Source organism: Narcine bancroftii, chromosome 7 (genome assembly GCF_036971445.1).
Source record: "Narcine bancroftii isolate sNarBan1 chromosome 7, sNarBan1.hap1, whole genome shotgun sequence".
NCBI lineage: Eukaryota > Metazoa > Chordata > Chondrichthyes > Torpediniformes > Narcinidae > Narcine > Narcine bancroftii.
The window spans coordinates 183,670,804-183,691,788 of record NC_091475.1 but is presented as its reverse complement, the minus strand read 5'-3'; the positions used below and the strand labels follow the sequence as shown (position 1 = coordinate 183,691,788).

General features: G+C 37.8%; 1 protein-coding gene across 26 annotated transcripts in view; it reads right to left on the bottom strand.

Moving 5' to 3' along the window:
- nbeaa (neurobeachin a) overlaps positions 1-20,985 on the bottom strand; it is a 1,045,297-nt gene that overhangs the window by 560,690 nt on the left and 463,622 nt on the right. For all 26 annotated transcript variants that reach the window (XM_069891655.1, XM_069891654.1, XM_069891651.1 and 23 more), the window contains 5 exons: positions 14,353-14,432; positions 14,021-14,083; positions 13,051-13,148; positions 9,739-9,831; positions 5,870-5,978 (listed from right to left, as the gene is read on the bottom strand). In XM_069891655.1, coding sequence (XP_069747756.1) covers positions 5,870-5,978; positions 9,739-9,831; positions 13,051-13,148; positions 14,021-14,083; positions 14,353-14,432 — 443 coding nt within the window. The remainder of the gene's footprint in view (positions 1-5,869; positions 5,979-9,738; positions 9,832-13,050; positions 13,149-14,020; positions 14,084-14,352; positions 14,433-20,985) is intronic.

Sequence of the window (20,985 nt, the reverse complement as noted above, 5' to 3'; positions counted from 1 at the left end):
AGGATAGGTCACTTCTTAAGTGGACTCCGAAGAATTTGGTGCTCTCTACTCTCTCCGCCACCTATCTATTAATTTGCAGTGGAGGGTGGTTGCCTCTGGTCCTCCTGAAATCTGCAATCATCTCCTTCATCTTGTCGACATTCAGAGTCACGTTGCTATTCTCAAATCATGGACTGTAAAATAACTGAGGGAAAATTAGCTGATGTATTGCCCCACTCGTTCTCCACTAAAATGTTTATTTTAAAGTTAAGCCTGATAAAAGAGAGCTTTTAAACTTGGCTGCATTATGGCTGAATTATTGAGTTAGATGTTAAAGCTTGAGTGCTGACCAAAAAGCATTTCAAAGGAGCACAGCATCAGAAGTTAGCAAAACATAAGAAGTGTTATTAAGGAGAAACTAATTTTATTTTTCACTTCAGTTGAACACAAAATTTAAAGGAATATAAAAGTTATTGTGGTAAACTAGGTACCTGCTGGTAATAGTTTCTCAGTTAGTTTCACATCTAGAACCAATAACCTCATTACTGTCTTCTAAACTGGGTTTATAAACAAGTTGCAATACACAATTGTGCTGGAGAAACTCAACAGGTTACACAGCATCTAGAGAAAGTAAAAAGTAACCAACATTTCGGGCCTGAGCCCTTCATCAAGGTATGAGCAAAGTCAGACAGGAAACTTAATAAAATTGTGTAGGGAGAGAGAGAGAGAGAGAGAGAGAGAGAGGAAGGGGCAGGGGGAAGGAGCACTGGCTAACAGGTACATACAGATGGGAGGAAAGAAGAGAAAAAGAAGCTGGGAAGTGACAGAGAGGGTAGCTCTCTGATAGGAGAGGAAAGGGAAGTGGTGGGGAGCTGGAGGAAAGGAGACAGATGGAGAGGGAAAGAAAGAGATTCAGAGGAGGGCTTTGACAGAAACAGGAGAAGTCAATGTTAATGCTGTCTGACTGGTGCTCCCAATGTGCCCTCCTCTACGTCAGTGAGACTGTTTGCAGACTGGGAAGTCATTTTGTCGAGCACCTTCGCTCTGTCCACTGCAATAGAAGGAACTCCCAATGCCTAAACACTTTAATTCCACAAATCATTCCCACACCAATATAATGGTCTCATGTTCTGTGAAACTGAGGCTACCAGTAAATTGGAGGAACACCACCTTATATTCTGTTGAGGCACTCTCCAACCAGATAGTATCCAAGACACCCTTCTTCTGAGTCTCTCTCTTTCCCTATCCCTCTACCTCCTTTCCTCCATCTCCCCAACAAGTATCATATTCCAGCTACCCTATCTGCCGTTGTTGTGAAAATGCTTAAATCCATTATTAATTTAAGTGTGCCTATACAATGTACTTGTGACAATAAACTCTCATATTCAGCATTTGGGATGTAAACGACAATTAGAACTTGGAGAAACTTAAAGATGTATATTTGAAGTTCCAATTAAAATGCCAGAAAAGAGCTCCAAAAAAAGCAAAGACAATCTATTGGCCAACAAACAGAACAGGGGAACAAAAAAAGGAAGGGTTAATTTCATATTTAGTAAAGGAGACCAAATCTGGACTCAGCAACATGTATACCTGGAAATATAGTGGATATGGGAAAGTGGTAAAAATGCATAGCAGAATGCTACCAGAATTTAAAGTAAGACAGATAATTTGATGGCCCAAGGAGAAAAATATAGATATGATCTGATAACCATAATAGAGTAAGGCTTTCCAACTCTTATTGTCCATCGCCTTTATAACAAAGACCAAAATTTCATCTTCCTTTCAACTTATTTATTCTACCTATGTGCTGACTTTACGTTTCTGTTCAATGAACATCAATATTTAATTGTTTATCACCACTTAAATAACATTCTATTTTTCTGTTGTTCCTTCCAAAGCAGATAATCTCATATGCCATTCTTCACTCTGCTCCAATAAAAAATTATATTCTGCAAAATCTATGCCTCTTCATAACTTATTTTACCATCTATCTTTGTAACATTGGCAAATTTCAATAAATCTGAACACTTTATTTAAATTATGAAAATAGATTCTAAGTTACTGAGGTCACTACAGTAAAAACCCTGGTACCTGGCATCGATGCTGGATAAGTGAATTTTCTGCATGATGCATGACTGATGAACTAACAGCCAGGCATGCCAATTTTAAACTTTTGCGTTTTTTTACCTATTTATTTTTTGCAATTTTTTTTTTCCAGTTGCTTAAGTCAGTCAGTTGCTTGAATTCAAGACAACAGGGGTTTTATTGTACAGCTAAACTCCCCGATGTACGTCCGAGTTTCGTTCTGACCAACCAATCATATCTCAAAATGGACATAAGTTCTAACTTTACTGTATCTATTTTATCATCCATCCATTAGGAGTGGGGCTGGTGGCAGGCTATCAGGAAGGAGTGGGGTGATGGGATTAGTGTGGGGGCTGGTGGAAGGCTGTCAGAAGGGAGACTGGGCTGTTGGATCAGTATGGGAGCTGGTGGTGGGCTGTCAGGAGGGAGCAGAACAGTGGGATCTGTATGGAAACTGACAGCAGGCCACCAGGAGAGAGCAAAACATCAGGACCAGTGCGGGGACTGACAGCAGGCTGCTGTTCCAAGCTGATCCACTACCCCACTCCCTCCCTGACAGCCCACCAATGATAGATTGCAGTGATGCTAATTTATACAGTTTTTTTCAGTCGTATGTATAGACAGTCATAAGTTGCATAGGTTATAAATCAGGAAGAGGCTGTATATTCTTCACACAGCACCCAAACAGTTGTGTTACCAAGCAGAAAATGAACTGATTCCCTTTCTGCTTTCTGATGAATTTACATCAATCCACTAGAATTCTGATAACTGAAGCTTTTATCTTGTGCAGGGAGCTTTCACTGAGTAACTTTCTGAAATCTAAATATATTATTTCACTGGATCCCCAATGGCCATGATGTAAACAAAAAACAAACTCTTGAACTTAATGGGTAAAGCAGCATAAATAGGAGAAAAAGAATGGCCAATGTGTCAGGTCAGAACCTTCATCAAGTCTGAGAGCACAGAGGAGATATAGCCAGGATAATAAAGACAGGATTGGGGGGGGGGGGGGTGTTGGAAAGGGGCAGTAGAGAAAGGGGCCAAGAAAGGGCAAACAAGAATGGACAGATGGGGAGACAGTTGATTGGAAGGTGCTGGTCAAAGGGAGAGGTAAGTAAAAGAAGTGTGTCATGTGGAGGAAGATGATACACAGTGAAGCCAGTGACAGTGGGGGTGATAAGGGGAAACAAAAGCTATCAGTGCTGGAATCTGACATATGCAGGATGATATAATGAAAGCTAATAATAAAGGTGAAATACAAATCGAACCTAATGAAACAGAAGTTGAGAGGGGTGTGGAAGAAAGAGAATCCTGTTGATGAAACATTGATGGAAAAGGGTGGAACTACAAGGGGAAGGGGGATGAGAATTTGTGGGGGTAAGGGTAGTGAGGTGTTGAAAAGGGTACAATAATGGGGTGAGGAAGAACAGAAGTTTGGAAGACAAGAGGTGACAACGTGGGTAGACAAGGGCAGGGCAGTTAATGTTATTTACCAGAAGACCATGAGCATAATTATTCCAATGGCCCATCAAGTCTGCTCTGCTATTCAAATTATGACTGATGTATTTTTCCTTACAACTCCATTCTCCAGCCTTTTCCCCATAACCGTTCAAGTCTTCACTAATAAGAACTATCAAGCTCTGCTTAAAACTACTCAATGACCCAATGACTTAGCCTCTGCAGCAGTATGTGGCATCAAATTCCACAGATTCACAACCCTCTGACTGAACAAACTTATCTTCATAAAGGGATGTCCTTTTATTCAGCTTGTGCCCTGTGTTCATAGATTCTCCCTCTACTAGAAACATCTTCTCCATGTGCACTCTATCTAGTCCTTTCAATATTCAGAATGCATCAATATCCCCCTCATCCTTCTAAAAATCCTGAAGGTGCAGGCCCAGATCATCAAATGCTCCTCATGTTAATCCTCCCATCAATTCAATTAGTCTTAGAAACTTACTCTAAAACTTCTCCAATGCCAGCACATCCTTCCACAGATATTGGGCCCAAAAACTCTTCATAATTCTCCAAATGTGGTCTGACCATCACCTTATAAGTTCTCAGAATTACATAATTGCTTTATATTCTACTCCTTTTGAAATGAATGGTAACATTGCATTTTTCTCCCTTATCACCAACCCAACTGCAACAGAACAACATTGGTCACTAGCAGCCTGCCAGTAAAGCCCTTTTTAATTCCTACTCTTTGCCTCTGTTAGATAGTCAAACTTCTACCCATGCCATTACATTTTCCATAACACAATAGGCTCTATCTTGTTTAGCAACCTCATATGTGACACCTTGTCAAAGGCCTTCTGAATGTCCAAGTAAAGAACCTCCATTGATTCTGGTTTGAACGTCCTGGTCATTATTTCCTCAAATAATTCCAACAGATTTGTCAGGCAAGATCTCTATTAAGGAAACCATGTTGACTTCAGTTCATTTTATCTTGTGCTTCTAACTGATCTAAAATCTCATCCTTAATAATGGACTCTAGAACTTGTCAACCATGGTAGGTAGACCACCACCCAAAATTTTCCTGTCTCTTGCCTCCCTTCTTAAAAAGTGGAGTGACACTTCCAATTTTCTTGTCCTCTGGAACCATTCAGGACTTTACCAATTCCTTAAAAATCACTACTATTCTGTTCACAATCGCTTTAGCTTCCTCTTTCAGAACCCTGAGGTGTAGTCCATCTGGTCCAAGTAACTTATCCACCTTCAGCTTCTCTTTACTAATACTGACTACACCCCTTCCCCCTAATTTTCTTGAATTTCTGGCATGTCATTGGTGTCTACCATATTGAAGACTGATAAAAAAATACCTATTCAGTTCATCTGCCATTTCTCACTCCCCATTATCACTTTCCAATATTATTTCCCCTGGTTCAATGTTCACTCTTGTCTCTTTTACTCAATGTATATCTGAAAAAGAAAACTTTTGTTGACCTCTTTGATGTGATTGGCTAGCTTACTTTCACATTTCATCTTTTCTCCTCTTCGGACCAGTGAAGTACGTCAGGGTTCAGATTTAGGACCCTTGTGTTAGTAATATACATAAATGATTTGGACAAGGATGTTTGCTACATTGTGTAAGTTTGTTGATGATGTGAAAATTAAGTCCTGCGGTGAACAGTGAAGAAGGTTACCTGGGTTTGCAAAGGGGTCTCGATCAGATAGGAAACTGGGCTCAAGAATGGCAGATGCAGTTCAATGTTGACAAGTGCAAGGTGGTATCTTTGAGTAGATCAAAACAGAGCAAGACTTACTCTGCTAACAGCAGGGCCTGATAAGTGTAATGGAACAGAAGGGGGACCCTAGGGGGTCCATGTATATAGCTCTTAAAAGGCAGTAGCATAGGGAAATAGAGTAGAAAAGAGACCGTTTGGGAAGCTTCTTTGGCCACTAGAATTATGTGCCTGAATGGTATAAAGGACCACTTCAGAGAACATTAAGTTTTAATGATGTGATCTTTACTGAACTGGATGCAACAGGATCAATGTTGTAACCAAACACAGCAGAAAAGTGCTCCGTCAACAGAAACATAATTCAGTTATTGTAAACAACTTATCCCATGAATATAAACAAAGATATTGGAGAAAAATACTTCGAAGTTGTCAAGTTCACCTTTCGTCTTTCAGCATACAGTCAAAAATCCAAGATTTATCCTTAACCAGTAGAATACTTGCAGTTTGTATGGTATCATAAATGAAAACAATAAATTCAGTTTTATACTGTGATGTACACACAACATATACTTCTCTGCCAAATTAGATAACTTCAAGTATTCTCTTGCTCCATGGCTTACCTCATAAAGTGTGTTGTAGGTTGTTATTGTAAGAGTATTGGTGTGAAGCATTAACCTTTCTCCAAGCAAAGTGAACAGGCTATGTGTGTGCATGATCTCCACTTTCCTTCTGAAAGAGTCACATTATCATTAGACATGAAGCAAAAGCAATAAACCATTTCATTTAAATCATATTCTCTTGGAAGACATTTTCAGTGAATACACGAGCTGAGAGGGACATTGACAATCAAAGTTACACCACCAATGAATTCACATTTTTGGCTTCCCTTTACTAATTTTACAGAACAAGAAAATAAAATGTATTTTTTACCCAGAAATATCATACAAGTATCAAGATGCATTTTTGCTACCTTTGAAAAATCTGTAAACTTGAATATTCAGGTGGCTAGAAATGGGAATTCATACCATTCATAATTCATTTTTAATGGACTCTTTGAAATTTGATTTAATGTTGATTACACAAGCCAATTTATCTAAGTGAAATTGTACTAGGTAGTTGCATGTTCAAACTAAACTAGCAAAACCTGAGCTTTTCCCAGAGCTAGGTGAGTAGTTAATGATGTCAACATTTATATCATGTCCAGATCTGCCTTTACCAATATAAAGCTCCAAATCCCATTGTCGAACAATCTCAGTACATCCAAAAAATGTTCACCGACTTTCTTGTTTAATGGCTTTTCCAGCATTTACTCACTAATTTACTCATTCATGAGGGACCTGACTTGGCATTAATGTTGAATGATAAAATGCTATAGCATAAAAAATGAGTGAAATCTGATTTTGAGGCAATTTATTCAATGTCATATCATTTCAAACTACTTTCATCAACTATTTCCTTATTTGAACCAGAGTGAATATATATGAACAACACCCTTGGAATAAATAATAATAGTAGCTGAATGAAGAATGTTGGCTGCCACCATGTTTTCTACTTGACTTCATGGGACTATTTAATTCACAGGCACCATTATTATTCTTCCCCACCTCAATTAGTAGCCCTGGAGGTACACCAGAGTACCCATGAATTAAGAACATGCCTCATGCACATTAATGCTTCCTGGGAAAATTATAAAGTGATCAACAACAATGGTTTAATTTTAAAAAAGTCCAGCAATTTCCTTGTTCAAGAATCTATAACATGACTGTAATCTCTGAATATGACCAAATGGAAATTGAGGTTCAAAGGTCAATGATCTATGAACTCTAACCCATTTTGAATTGGTAAAGTTGAGGTTAACCAAAACCTACAGATGCTGGTCACCTAAAATAAAAACAAAACTTTTGAAATACTCTGCAGGTCAGGCAATTAATTTCTCTAATGAGAAAGACTCGATTAACAATTTAAGTGTTGAGTCTTCTGAAGTTGTAGTTTTAACTTAACTCAGTATCAAAACACAGAACAACATTTGAAATGTTAATGTATTCAGAGAAAATGACCATGGCAAATATTTCTCAAAATATTGATCCAATGAGAAATATATTGAAAGACTGCAAAATCTAGACATTAAAATATCACCCTATAAAAAATAAGAATGTTTAAACTTCTATGTAAATGTAAAGAACTGAGATGTGAAGTATTTGATGGATAGGAACAAATATAACATTGAAAAGAGAGAATAATAGAAACAGACAGATAAGAATAAATGATGATTCCATTTATTTCATCCTCATAATAAGGACATAGTAGACAGTAAAACTAGGAAGGTTGGGAATATTAGGGAAATTTGAATCCCACCAAAATAAATAAGGAAATAATTGTCTGTAAATATTGATATAAATCTTTGGAATATCAGATTCTAAAATTTGGAAAAGAATTCTTCAGAAAATTGAACAGAAACCTTAATAGAATTGTCAACCATTTTGATGATTTTTTTTGCCAATTTAATTTAGGCAGTTCCTTTAACTCGCTGATCACTGTCCTTTTTCCAATCCATCATGCCTATCTTCACTTTGCAATATCCGACCCTAACTACATTCTCATTATTTTTCAAATTCACTGTTCAAAATGCATATAACTTTTTTTTAAATGTTAATTTTTTAAAATGTAGACACACAGCAATGGCAACAGATTCATTTGGCCCAGAAACCCGCACCACCCAATTACACCCAAATTACCTACAATCCCAGTACATTTTTTGAATGGTGGGAGGAAACCAATGCACCCAGAAGAAACCCACAGACACAGGGAAAACATACAAACTCCTTGCCGACAGCACCGGATTCAAACCTTGGTCGCTGCTGCTATAACAGCATTGCACTAACTGCTACGCCTTCCATGCCACCCAAATTCCACAATCCTGTTTCAACTACATTTCTGGTTTTCGTTGTCTTAACTACACCCACACCTCCACACACTCACCACTATTAATGTCGAACTAATTGTGAGCAGAAGACAAGAAAATGCATTCCATCTCTTGACAAAAAGGACAAGTGAAACATGAGAGACTGCAGATGCTATAATCTAGAGCAATGAAACAAATGACTGGAGGATTTCAGTGCATCAAGTAGCATCAGTAGGGAAAAAATGGTCAACATTTTGGGTCAAAACCTTTTATCAATGAGAGTACTGAGGGAAATATCTTTTGGAATAAGAAAAGGGTGGAAGGCATTGGACAGAGGTTATTTGGGGATTGGTGAATCAGGGAGGAGTGAAGGATAACAGAAAGAGGTAGCTCAAGGAAGAGAGAGACAAAAAACTAGGTGGAGGAAGGTGAGTCATATAGGGTGGAGAGAGATTATATGGGAAGTGAAGGTGACAAAATGTATAAGTTGGAGGCAAAGAACAAATGGGACCAAAGTGGAGGAGGGGGGATGGGGGGGTGACAGAAAGTGGGGAAAGAATCCTATAGGGGAAATGTTGGTGGAAGAGGATTTAACCAAAGAGGAAGTGGTTGATAATGTGTGAAGGGATGGTTGGGGTGTGTGGGAAAGGGAAAAAAAATGGGGGAGGAAGACTGGAAGTGGCTGAAAAAACTAGAGGGAATTCATTACCTGAAATTGGGGAGGAAGAATGAAAGAGGCGCTGAAGAAGTGAGAGAGTAGCTGAAATTGGAACATTTAATGTTTATACCAATGGGCTGTAGACAGACCAGATGGAATATGAGATGTTATTCCTTCAGTTTATATTGGGCCTTATGCTGGCTGTGGAGAAGGCCAAGGATGGATAGGATTCAATGGACAGCAGAGGGGAGGACACTGGAGATACTTGTGATATCACGTCTCCAGAATGGAGGACCATCGCCTTCCCAAGATCATGCTATATGGCGAGCTCTCCACTGGCCACCGTGACAGAGGTGCACCAAAGAAGAGGAACAAGGACTGCCTAAAGAAATCTCTTGGTGCCTGCCACATTGACCACCGCCAGTGGGCTGATATCGCCTCAAATCGTGCATCTTGGCGCCTCACAGTTCGGCGGGCAGCAACCTCCTTTGCAGAAGACCGCAGAGCCCACCTCACTGACAAAAGACAAAGGAGGAAAAACCCAACACCCAACCCCAACCCACCAATTTTCCCCTGCAATCGCTGCAACCGTGTCTGCCTGTCCCGCATCGGACTTGTCAGCCACAAATGAGCCTGCAGCTGACGTGGACATTTACCACCTCCATAAATCTTCGTCTGCGAAGCCAAGCCAAAGAAAAAAAGAAAGAAGGAATGTACTGCAGACATGGATAATAAATCAGGAATAATTAAAACAGGAAGACATCATTTAAAAGCTCAATGTGTCACAATCTCTCTCACTGAAGATGACACCTCACAATTTTTTTTTACATTCCACAACTGAATCCTGCAGCTCAATAATATGAAATAAACAAATCAATTTATTTAGAAGAAATCAAAAATGTATTGAAATTTAATGTCGATGAACCTACTTGTGGCCTAGATGCTTGAGGAAGTATCCCAACACTTTTAGCGCTTGGACTCGGATGCTTTCACTTTTGGATGCCAGCAATTTGTAAATAACCCTGAAAGGGAGATGGATATCAAATTAATTAACACTGCAGTATAAGACCAAAAATCCAGATGCCAGAAATCTAGACAACCCGAGACAACTCTCAAACTTTCAAAATTTAGTGGGCTTTTGTATGTGTGTGTGCATGCATTAGTGCAACAATCGACCACTTTATTTTTTTTAAAACTGCTCTTTTTGATAAATGAAGCATGGTGCATTTGCTAATGAATAAACTACCAAAATTTACCTTTTGTTGCTTCTTTATACCTTCTTAAATTTGAATTTTAAAAGTTCTGCCTGAGAATCCGAACTGCTCGAGGATTGGGGTCTGGATTTTCGGACTTCTACTGTACAATTGTATGAAAAATTGCTGACTCACCTATTAATATTTTAGCAAAGTACTGAAATGAGGATAATTTTTCATCTCACCTTAAAACATTTATGTGTTTATTAAAGGTCAATTGTATTTATTAAAACAAATCTAAAATAAGACAGATTTATCTTTAGTTAAACAAGAAAGTCTCTAAAAAAGTAATGGAAAAACTTAGCATTCTTTATGGAGTAAAGATAAATCACCAATGTTTTGGGCCTAACCCCTTGATTAAGGTATGAGCAAAAAGAAAGTAGGCTCCTGAATAAAAAGGTTGGATGGAAGGCCATAGGCAGACATGTCAATGTGGGAGTGGAGCAAGATATTAAAATGGTAAAGTCCATGCTATTGCTGTGGATAAAACAAAGTTCCTCAACAAAATGATCTTCCATTCTGCATCCAGGCTCTCCAATGTAGAGGAGGGCACAACAGGAGCTCCAATTGCAATAGATGACCCCTGCAGAATTACAAGTGAAGTATTGCTTCTCCTGGAAGTAATGTTTCGGGCCCCAAATGGTATAAAGAAGTGTGGGTGCAAATGTAGCATTCCCTGCAGATAAAGGGGCAGGTACCAAGGGGTGATTAGTGGAAAGGGATAATTAAACAAGAGAGTCAAAGAGGGACCAGTCCCTGCAGAAGGTGGTGAGGGAGAAGAGGGGAAGATGTGTCTAGTCATTGGGATCACATTATAGATGGCGGAAATTGCAAAGGATAATATGTTGGATGTAGAGGCTGGAAGGATGTTAGGTGAGTACAAAGGAAATCCTGAACTTATTGCATCTTGGAACAAAGGGGGCCAGGGCAGATGTGTAGGAAATAGAGGTAGGGGCTGAATTGATGGCAGTAGAAGGGAAACCAGTTTTTGAAGAAGGAGGGCTTCTTGGATCATCTGGAATGGAAGACCTCATTCTGGCAACAGATGCAACAGAGACAGAGAAATTGAAAGAAAGGAATAGAATCCTTACAGGGGACAGGATGTGAAAACATATCGTTGATGTAAATGTGGGTTTGTAGAAAATGTGCATTAAGAATTTGTCTCCTGAGATGGAGCCAGTGAAATTGAGAAAGGGTGATTAATATTTTGCTTCTTTTAAAATGCAGACATTCTATAAAAACACTCATATTGTTCTATTCAATCAGATCTTCTGGTAATTAGAATACCAAAAACAAAGCGTGCCTGGAGTTCCCTTACCAGAAACAGAAATCTAACAAAACTGTTAACATAAAACAACCTTCAAGTTGCAATATGCTTCAGAAAAATCAAATATGCAGCATAAATGTATGCTCAAAGGCCTAAACTTTCCAACAATTTTGTTTTGCATCATTCTTCCCACCCCTTTGTTAGTTCTACGGATATTGGTGTGATATATTAAGTGTATATGGAATTGGATAGCGGGGGAAACAGATCAATGGGTTCCTTTTAACTTGACAAGCTATAACTAATACAGGTACATAATCCTTTATCCGGAAAACTCCAAAAACTGGCAAGTGGGGCAGGTGGGGGGGGAAGATGGCAGCGCGACTGGAAGGGGGTGGGGTGGATTCGGCAGCACAATTCGGGTGGGCTTAAATCTGGCTTTCCAAAATCTTGAAAAATCCGAAATTCAGAACACACTGTCCCCCAAGGGTTCCGGATAAAGGATTGTGTACCTGTAGCGTGTTGCAGGGGTTCTCAACAATTTGCTATTATACAAATGACTTAGATGAAGAAACATATGGGAAACATTAAGATGCAAAGAAAGGTGGGAAGGGAATTTGCTAGGTGAACACAAATTTGATGTAGCAGATGGAGAGACGTTTGGGGAAGAGGCTGTCCTCCTCAATATAAATGAAAAATATTTAAAGGAAGAGCCACACCAATGCGACAGAGAGATTTGGAAATCATTACACATTGAACACAGAAATTTAGCATGCACAATTTTGAAACAGGAAGGCATATTGTGCATGCTCAAGGTGAGAGGGGAGAGATTTGAGAGGGACTTGAGGGGCACCAATTTCACTTAAAGGGTTGTCCATTTTGGAACACATTGCCAAAGGAAACAAAAGAAGCATGTAAAATTCTGACATTCAAACATATTTGGATAAATAAAGGGATAGGAAGGGTTTAGAAGGATATGGATCAAATGCAGGCAAATAGAGCCAGCCCAGAAGCCAATTCTATGTACAGCAAGTAATTAGAAAGGCAAATTATATGTCATTCTTCATTGCAGATGGGGATAGAGTAACAAAGTAAACAAGTCCGGTTACAACTGAAACTACACCTAGAATTCTCCAAGCAGATTTAGCCACCTAATTTAAGGAGTGAAATACTTGCATTGGAGGCAGCTCAGACAAGCTTTGATTGATGAACGGGTTGTCTTGTGAAGAAATATTGAACAGATTAGCATCATATTCATTGGTCTTCACAAGAATGAGTCAGGTTCATCCTGAAACATAAGACTCAGAAAGGAATTGACAGAGTAAATCTTAAGTTATTGCCCCTTGTTCAAGATTGAAACCTAGAGGATAGTTTCAGAGCAAGGATTTACCATATCTTGACATAGATAAGGATGAATTTCTTCTGAGAGACATGAATCCTCAAATTATTGATTCCATAGAGAAGTTACTGAAATATTGAACATATTTAAGGCCAGCATTTACTGATCTTTGGACTGTTGGACTTTGAAGGTAATAGGGAGCAGACAAGCAAGTGGTGTTGATGCGAAGATCAAAATGGCCATTATGTTTCTGAATAGTGGAACAGTCTTGAAAATAATGAATAAATGTCCTATGCCTCCTCTATTTTGTTCACCTTATCTATTCCTGTAAAAAGAGCCCTCTACATTTCTCCTGAATCATCTATTCCTTTCATTAGTGACTTACCTTATTCCATTTCGCTGATCAAAAGCAGGGATCATGGATGCAGGGTGCTCTGACATCAATGCAACCAGCAGTTGCAGAACATCATGAATATTTTCATCCTGTTTCATGGTACAGATAGCAAGTCAGCAAACTAAACAAAATAAAGATCTTCATTTCTCAGAAATTAGAATACATTAATATAGTTGACAAAAAGAAGGCAGTAACTAGTGACCTGCTGCTAAAATGGACAGCGCAATAATGAATTAGTGCTAATCTATATGAATATTCAATACTGTCCTCATCAGTTTGACATTGGTTCAATAAAAGCAGTACAATTCAAGAATACTCAATTATATTGCTTGACCAGTATTGTCCTTGATTTGCCAAAACATGATAGGCTACGTATGTATTCTTTTTGAACTTTGTCTTCTCATTAAAATATTACAACTCAATAGGCTATGATTATGGATGAGGTTGCATTAAATAATATTCCCCAATATTTTACTTTGTGTGAAAATGATATTGAAAATTTAAAAACTGTTCAAGTAATTAAAAACACCACTGGTTCTATGCTCTACTAATTGCATTGTGATAAACTGCAATGGACTTACAAGCTAAATGAAGTTAAGAAAGGGTACATTGCTTTCTAAATCCCTACTCTCCTTAAGATGGTTTCTGCTTCACAGAGGGAATGGATGCAACTTTTCACCTTTGAACGTAGACAATAGTTTTGGTTATGTGATCATGGAAGGTAACTCAGATTATTTCCTTGCCTGGATATCCCATTAAGTTTTTCAACTTTTGAGATAATTCTCAATTAATGAGCTAGTTTCATATATCAAAATTATCTGTCATGTCAGATCACAGAGAAATACAAGAACTCCAACAAAAAGGAATAAAACACTTTTTAAACATATACATTACCAATTGAGCAATTTCAGTCCTGTTTAATGTGTTTTTTAAAAACATGTTTGGTTCATTTAATGTTTACCTCATGCATGGTCAACAGGTAATTAAGAATACTTTGTAGTTCATCTTCCTTCACACCACGATCCTATTCAAAAGAAAAGTTAACTTAAGATTTCACAAACTTCAACTCTCTTAGATACATCTTTGGATGAGTTCTGTCATGGAAGATCAAGTGTATCACAGCAGAAACTCTTATACCAATACACTTCAAATACTATACTAAAAACTTCATAGAGCACTACCATAGAAGATAGGCAATGAAAAGTACCATTTCAGAAAAGTACTATTTTCTACTTTCTGTAATGTAACAGATGTTTCTGAAAAGGAAAACAATTTTAAAATTTGAAATCTTACCTTCAAAATTAATTGCTTTAAAAAGAGCAGCATAAAAGCCCGTAATGAAATAATTTCTTTCTGAGATGGACGAGGACCATCTTGAAACAAAAATAATATTTTTGGTCACCTTCAAAGTTTTACATATAATAACCAAATTCCTAAAACACAAATATAAAGGAACGGTTCCATTTCTAAGAATTTTCATACAAAAATGAATTATACAAAGACAGAAAACTTTTTAAAAATGCATGTTGTAATAATTAACAAAAGACCAGATTAAAGGTTTCTTGATTGTAAACAAATACAATCTAGGCTAAGAAAGTTATTTAATTTTATAAATATATTTATAATTACAAGTTATCTTATTTTTTTACATTTTGGCAGTTATATCTTACAAACTTAAACATTAATTTATTGTAAAGTTTTACTGGACATCTCAATGTGATATGTTTTATTTCTTCAATAATATGGGTACCACACGTTCAGTTTTTCCTTGGTCTCAAAAGGTTTTTGATGTCAATTGACAAAACTTTCTCAATTTCAGTTTATTTTTTTTAATTAACAAAGTACTGGTTCATTGTACTAATTCTGTGCTATATGCAAGGTCATACTCTCTTCATAATATTGGACCAAATCATATTTATTACCTGTCCAGGGACTCCTTAGAGAACCAGTGGTATAGCCTTAATTGTGAGTCAGTTCAGTTCTTTTCCTCTATTTTATACTATCTACCATTCATTTGAAATGGAATAGCAATCTTGATGCAAAAAGCGAAGTGCAGTAACGTTATTTATTTAGTTTTCTTTTAAGTCTTTAGTACTTTAAATTTGCTATGATTTTATTTTTATTTTTCAATATTTTATTCTATTTAATGTTTAATCTATTAAGTGGAAAATGATTCATACATCAAATAAGTAAACAAAGCCTTATTTCTCAGCAAAGGTACATTTCAATATAAAGTTAATAAACATTAAATATCCAGCATACTTAAAATAAATGTATGATAAACATTGTGATGAAGAACATTTTGTATACACAAGAACTTCAATACTGCACAAGGGTGTATGTTAACCGTAACTGACATGTTTTTGCTTTTTCCCCATAGAAAGAGCCTGTGTAGGCTTTAATAGATAATGCTGGTAGTGTCAATAACAAAGCAGTTAAATTTTTTTAATTAAAGTTCCATAAAATGTTTAATACACTTTCCCATAAATCTGCAGACAGAACAATCTGTCAGTTGCCTAAGGTTGTCATCATTCCTAGCTTTTTACAACCATGGACATATAACAAAAAATAAAAAATCTCATGACAAACAAGATCCAGTTTGTGAACAGACTAATCAATTGAATAGATTGATTCATATTTATCAGCTGTATTGTATTATCCAAATTATTTACCAATTCTGCCTAGCATCATGGCTAAGTTTAGCACTGAATGTACAGCAATGAAACAAGCAATATATCCAGTAAGACAAGGTACTATTTATGCTCTTCCTGGGCTGCCTCCTGTCTTTCCTCACCCACCAGTTTCATTTTATTCCCTTTAGCATTTTATGATCATCTACCTTTCCCCTAATGCATCTAAACAATTTGTCTCAACCATTTCCTGAGATAGAAAGTTTCACATTCTCATGAGTTCATGGGTTTTGAAGTCCCTATTTGATTATTTTTACAGCACTACTATTTCTCCTCGTCCCTAGAAATAGAAAAAAAATGTTTTTTTTTAAATTCAATATTAGAACACACCTCCCTCATTTCTTTACAATAAGAAAATTAATTTGGTCATCCTTCCCTATTAGGAATATCATTCAAAATATATACTTTACAATAAAAACAGGAAATGGTGAAAATACTCAACAGGACAGGAAGGATCTGTGAAGAGAGAATCAAAAAAATGTCATATGCTGATAATCTTTCTTCAGAACTGGAAAAAGAAAATTAAATGCTTTATGTTGTATAAAAAGTGGAGGTAATGCATTGAGAACAAAAGAACAATCAGATGCAACAGGAGAGAATGAATTACAAGCAAAATGATGCCTACTGACAGAGATAAGAGTGATCACCTTGGTGTGTCAAGAAATTGCTGGTGGAATTCAGCAGATCAGGCAGCACCAATGGGTTAAAAGACTCGCTAAAAGGTTTAACCCTGAAACATTAACTGACCTACTGAGTTCTTCCAAGTTCCAGAAACTGCAGCTTACTGTGTTTCTGTAATAACCCTGGTACATCTGGAGGAGATGTAAGGTTTCAAATGAAAAAATCTGTCATTGCCAGAGAAGAGAAAATGTAAAATACAAGGTTGGAGTGGCTGATTGTCTTTAAAGAGGGGAAAGAAAAGGGCTGCAGTGCTCGAGCTGTGGTAACAGCAGCACTACCACTGATGTGGACAGAGCAGGCAGCAGAGACACAGGGTTCCTCTGAAGGGTTCAACTGCCCAGACCTAATTCCGGCAGCTCCTTACAGCCTATTGGAGGAGCTGATAAGTGTTTTCAAACCAAAATCCTGCAACTGCAGTGTCTGTACCCAAGATGGCAGTGGCTGTGATCGTCAACGACCATGAGGGTTTGCAGACTCCAGGGAACAACAGACCAGTGCAGGGCACCAGATACCTTATTGAGAAGGAGAAGCAGAGATGATCCAACAGGAAAGGTGACCACAGCATCAGACCAGCAAGGGGCTCAGTGGCTGGATGACATGGTCGGGGAACCTGCACAGGCTGTAGGCTGCTGGATGCTGATTCATGGGAATCAAGTATCCGATCCAGGATTCAAGAGGGGTTCTGAGGGTAAGAAGGGCTCACAAAGGACCTCCGGCGCTGAAGTCATCCTGATCATGACGGAGGTTTGGGTTGCCAATGAATCAGGAGTCTGTGTGGCTGCAAAGGCTGCGGGAGCACTGGAGGGGAATATACAAACACTCAGTGTCTCTGAAGAGAATCTCTTTTGCTTCACTCTCTCTCTTACTAAGGGACGCCAGGTAACCCTAATGGCGACTCCTTGCCACATTATGACAGGCAGAAGGCAAATTTTGTGTAATATTACATGTTCTGTATTATTACATGACAATAAAAAGAATTTTGAATTTTGATGTACTTTTACTTCTAACTTAGTACACTGTATGTGGTCTATACTGGAAAACCAACACCCCAGATTAGTTTACACTGAGCACAGCACCCCCCCCCCCCCACCCACCCTCCAGGGATGTGTGGTTAGTCCACTGCTGTTCACTCTGTTGATCCATGGCTGTGAGGCTAAACACAGTTTGAACCACATCATCATGTTCACTGACAACACAACTGTGGTGGGCTTTATTAGTAAGAATGAGAATACAGAGATGAGGTGCAGAGCCAACAACCTGTATTTGAACATTAATAAAACAAAAGAGATGGTTGTCAACTTCAGAAGGGTCCAGGGGATCACGCTCCACTGACCACTGACGGCTCTACCCTTGAGGTCATCAAGAGTATCAAGTTCATTGAAGTGCACTTGACAGAGAATCTCACCTAGTCCCTTAACACAAGCTCCATAACCAAGAAAGCCCAGCAGTGCCTCTTCTCCCACCCTCCATCCTCACTACATTCTACAGAAGATGCATTGAGAGCATCCTGTGCAATTGCATCACCGCCTGGTTTGGAAGCTGTACTACCTCAGACCGCAAGACCCTGCAGAGGATAGTGAAGTCAGCAGAAAAGATCATTGGGGGCTCTCTTCCTACCATGAAGGACATCTACAATACTCGATGCAGGAGAAAGGCAATAAACATTATGAAGGATTTCACAAACCCCTCACGTAAACTGTTCTCCTTTCTGCCATCTGATAGGAGGTACCGTAAAACTCAGGTCTTTGAGTCCAGAGTCGGTAACAGTTTTTCCCCAAAGCCAGCAGGCTCCTAAATTTCCAGAACATATATGAATAGTGTACTGTGGACTTTTACTGTATATGTCTTAACATGTTTAACTTCTATTCTATCTTATATTTATGTAAATATGCTCCATGGTCCTAGAGAAACGCTATCTTGTCTTTACCATGCGAGCATGGTATAAAGGATAAATAAAGGTGACTTGACTTGAGTTGTTCCGCCCCCAATGTTTGAGTTGCCTGCCAATTCATTTTTCCATCCCACTCTTCCTCAAATACCTCTCTGACAAACCTCCTATGCCATTCCTACAAAGCTCAACATAAGTTCATAGAATAGCATCTTGACTTCCCAACACATATTATAATCTCAAAGATTCAAGATCAAATTCAATAATCAGATGATTAGTCTTTCTTATCCTGAATTGCATAAATTCAACATTTATTTTTCCTTCCTCCTCCTCTAATGAGATTTTATTGGTTTCTTCCAATATACACCATTTCAAGACATAAATAGCATTATTCACTGCCATTTACCATCACGTCATTCAATTTCTTCTGGTGTTCACTTATTACAGACCTTCCCTCAAGTTCTATTTGCCTTTTTGTTCCCCACCTTACCAATAATTTTTAAACTTGTTGCATTAATAGTATTTCCCAGTTTCAATGAAGATTCATCAACATCAAATATTAACTATTTTCCATCCATAGATGCTGCTGAGTACTTACAAAGTTTTCTCTTTATTTCGGATTTACAGCATATGCAAGCTTTTAAAATACCTTATTTATAAAAATGATAAAAGGCAGCACAGTAAGCAGGGCGATTAGTGCAATATTATTACAGCACCAGCGACCTGGATTCAAATCCAACACTGTCTGTGAGGAGTTTGTACGCTCTCCTTAAATTTGCTTGTGTTTCCTCTGGGTACTCCAGTTTCCACCCACATTCCAAAGATGTACAAAGGTTCGTAGGTTCATTGGCCGCATGGGTGTATATGTGCGGCACGGGCTCATGGGCCAGAAGGACCTGTCACCATGCTGCATTCATAACTTATATTCCTGATTAAAAGAGTCTTTGGAAATTGTAAATATGAAGTAAGTAATTCAAAAAGATGAAAGTCATACTTCGAAAAATGTATACTGAGGAAAATTTTAGCTTGTGAAATAGATTGATTGAGCAAATAGTTACAAATGATTCAGTGTTATGATTAATTATCAGTCTTTTCTTTCTTTGGCTTGGCTTCGCGGACGAAGATTTATGGAGGGGGTAAAATGTCCACGTCAGCTACAAATATCCTGGAACACCGATTCTGTTGTACAAAATGCAAAATTGTAACTACATTTGCTCGAATACCAAAGTGATCAATATATTGATGAGCTATGTTTCTCTTCTTTTAGACTTTGCTCAAACATTTTTAAAATCTGAAGATGTTAAAGGAAGGAAAAGCTGAGTATGTCTTAGGTCATCTTTTAAGGCTCTGCCCACATTAGGCCTTATTGTTCAAATGAAAAACACTACAACTGAAGACCACTTAACCTTTTGAAAATTCTTCCATGTGTATTTCTCACTTTCATGCTCAACCCTCGAAATATGTGTTTAACATGACCTTGAGCCAGTGGTTCTCAACCTTTTTCTTTCCACTCACATACCACTTTAAGTAATCCCTATGCCATCGGTGCTCTGTGATTAGTAAGGGATTGCTTAAGGAGGTATGTGAGTGGGAAGGGAAGGCTGAGAATCACTGTTCTAGACCCAATTGTTACTGAAATATTTTGCTTGAAAAAAGTTGTCATTGGCCTATTTCCTTTGGAGTTATGAAACTGTGCAGATAACGAGTCAATTAGGTACGATTAAAACAGTGGTTTTCAAACTTTTTCTTTCCACCCACATACCACCTTAAGCAATCCCTTACTAATCACAGAGCACCTATGGCATAGGGAATACTTAAAGTGGTATGTGAATGGAAAGAAAAAAGGTTGAGAACCACTGCCTTGAGCATAGTGCATGCACCAAACATCTCATGCAATGTGTAATTAATAACCATTTATAAATATTGCCACTAGAAATTATATTTCCACAATTTTCTCCAGCTCCACTTCCAAGTTTGTCTCTTTTCTATTCTCTCTTTTCTCCATAACTGCCCTCTTTCTCTTTATGCATTATTATTAATCAGCAGTGATCCACTGACAAATATTGCAATTGGCAGTGAACATAGATTGTAACAAAATGTATTTGAAATTAATGTTACCCACTTTGATCTGCAACACGCTGGGATTCTTGCAACCAATGCCTCACAGTCTGGTGCTCCAGGGACCGAAGCAAACTAGGTTACAATAGGTTGCCTTCAATACAGGTAACTGTTTTGGGATTTCATGACTTTGTGACAACTTTGTCATACTTTAAGGCTAGCATTTTTCTTCTAAATTCTTATATTAAAAGAACAAAGTACCAGTTTCCAAAAATACTTGAATTGGATATAAATTCTACGAAAGTCATAACTGTCCATCTCAAAATATGTAAACAAAGGTTATAAAATGCGATTAGTAACACTAGGATTGATATCAGTCACTTTTCTTTTTAATTTTTTTTCCATAAATATACATTGAAAAACTCTCCAATATTAAACATATATAAAACACCTTTTTCTTTACAAAATCAAACAAAACAACCCCTCCTTTTCACAGAATAAATCCACACACCATCAGGGCCCACATTTATGTCGATCATCAAAAATTCTATATGGGGAAGTCACATGCATTTATACTTCAGCAGCAGTTATTATTATCCTTTATATTGT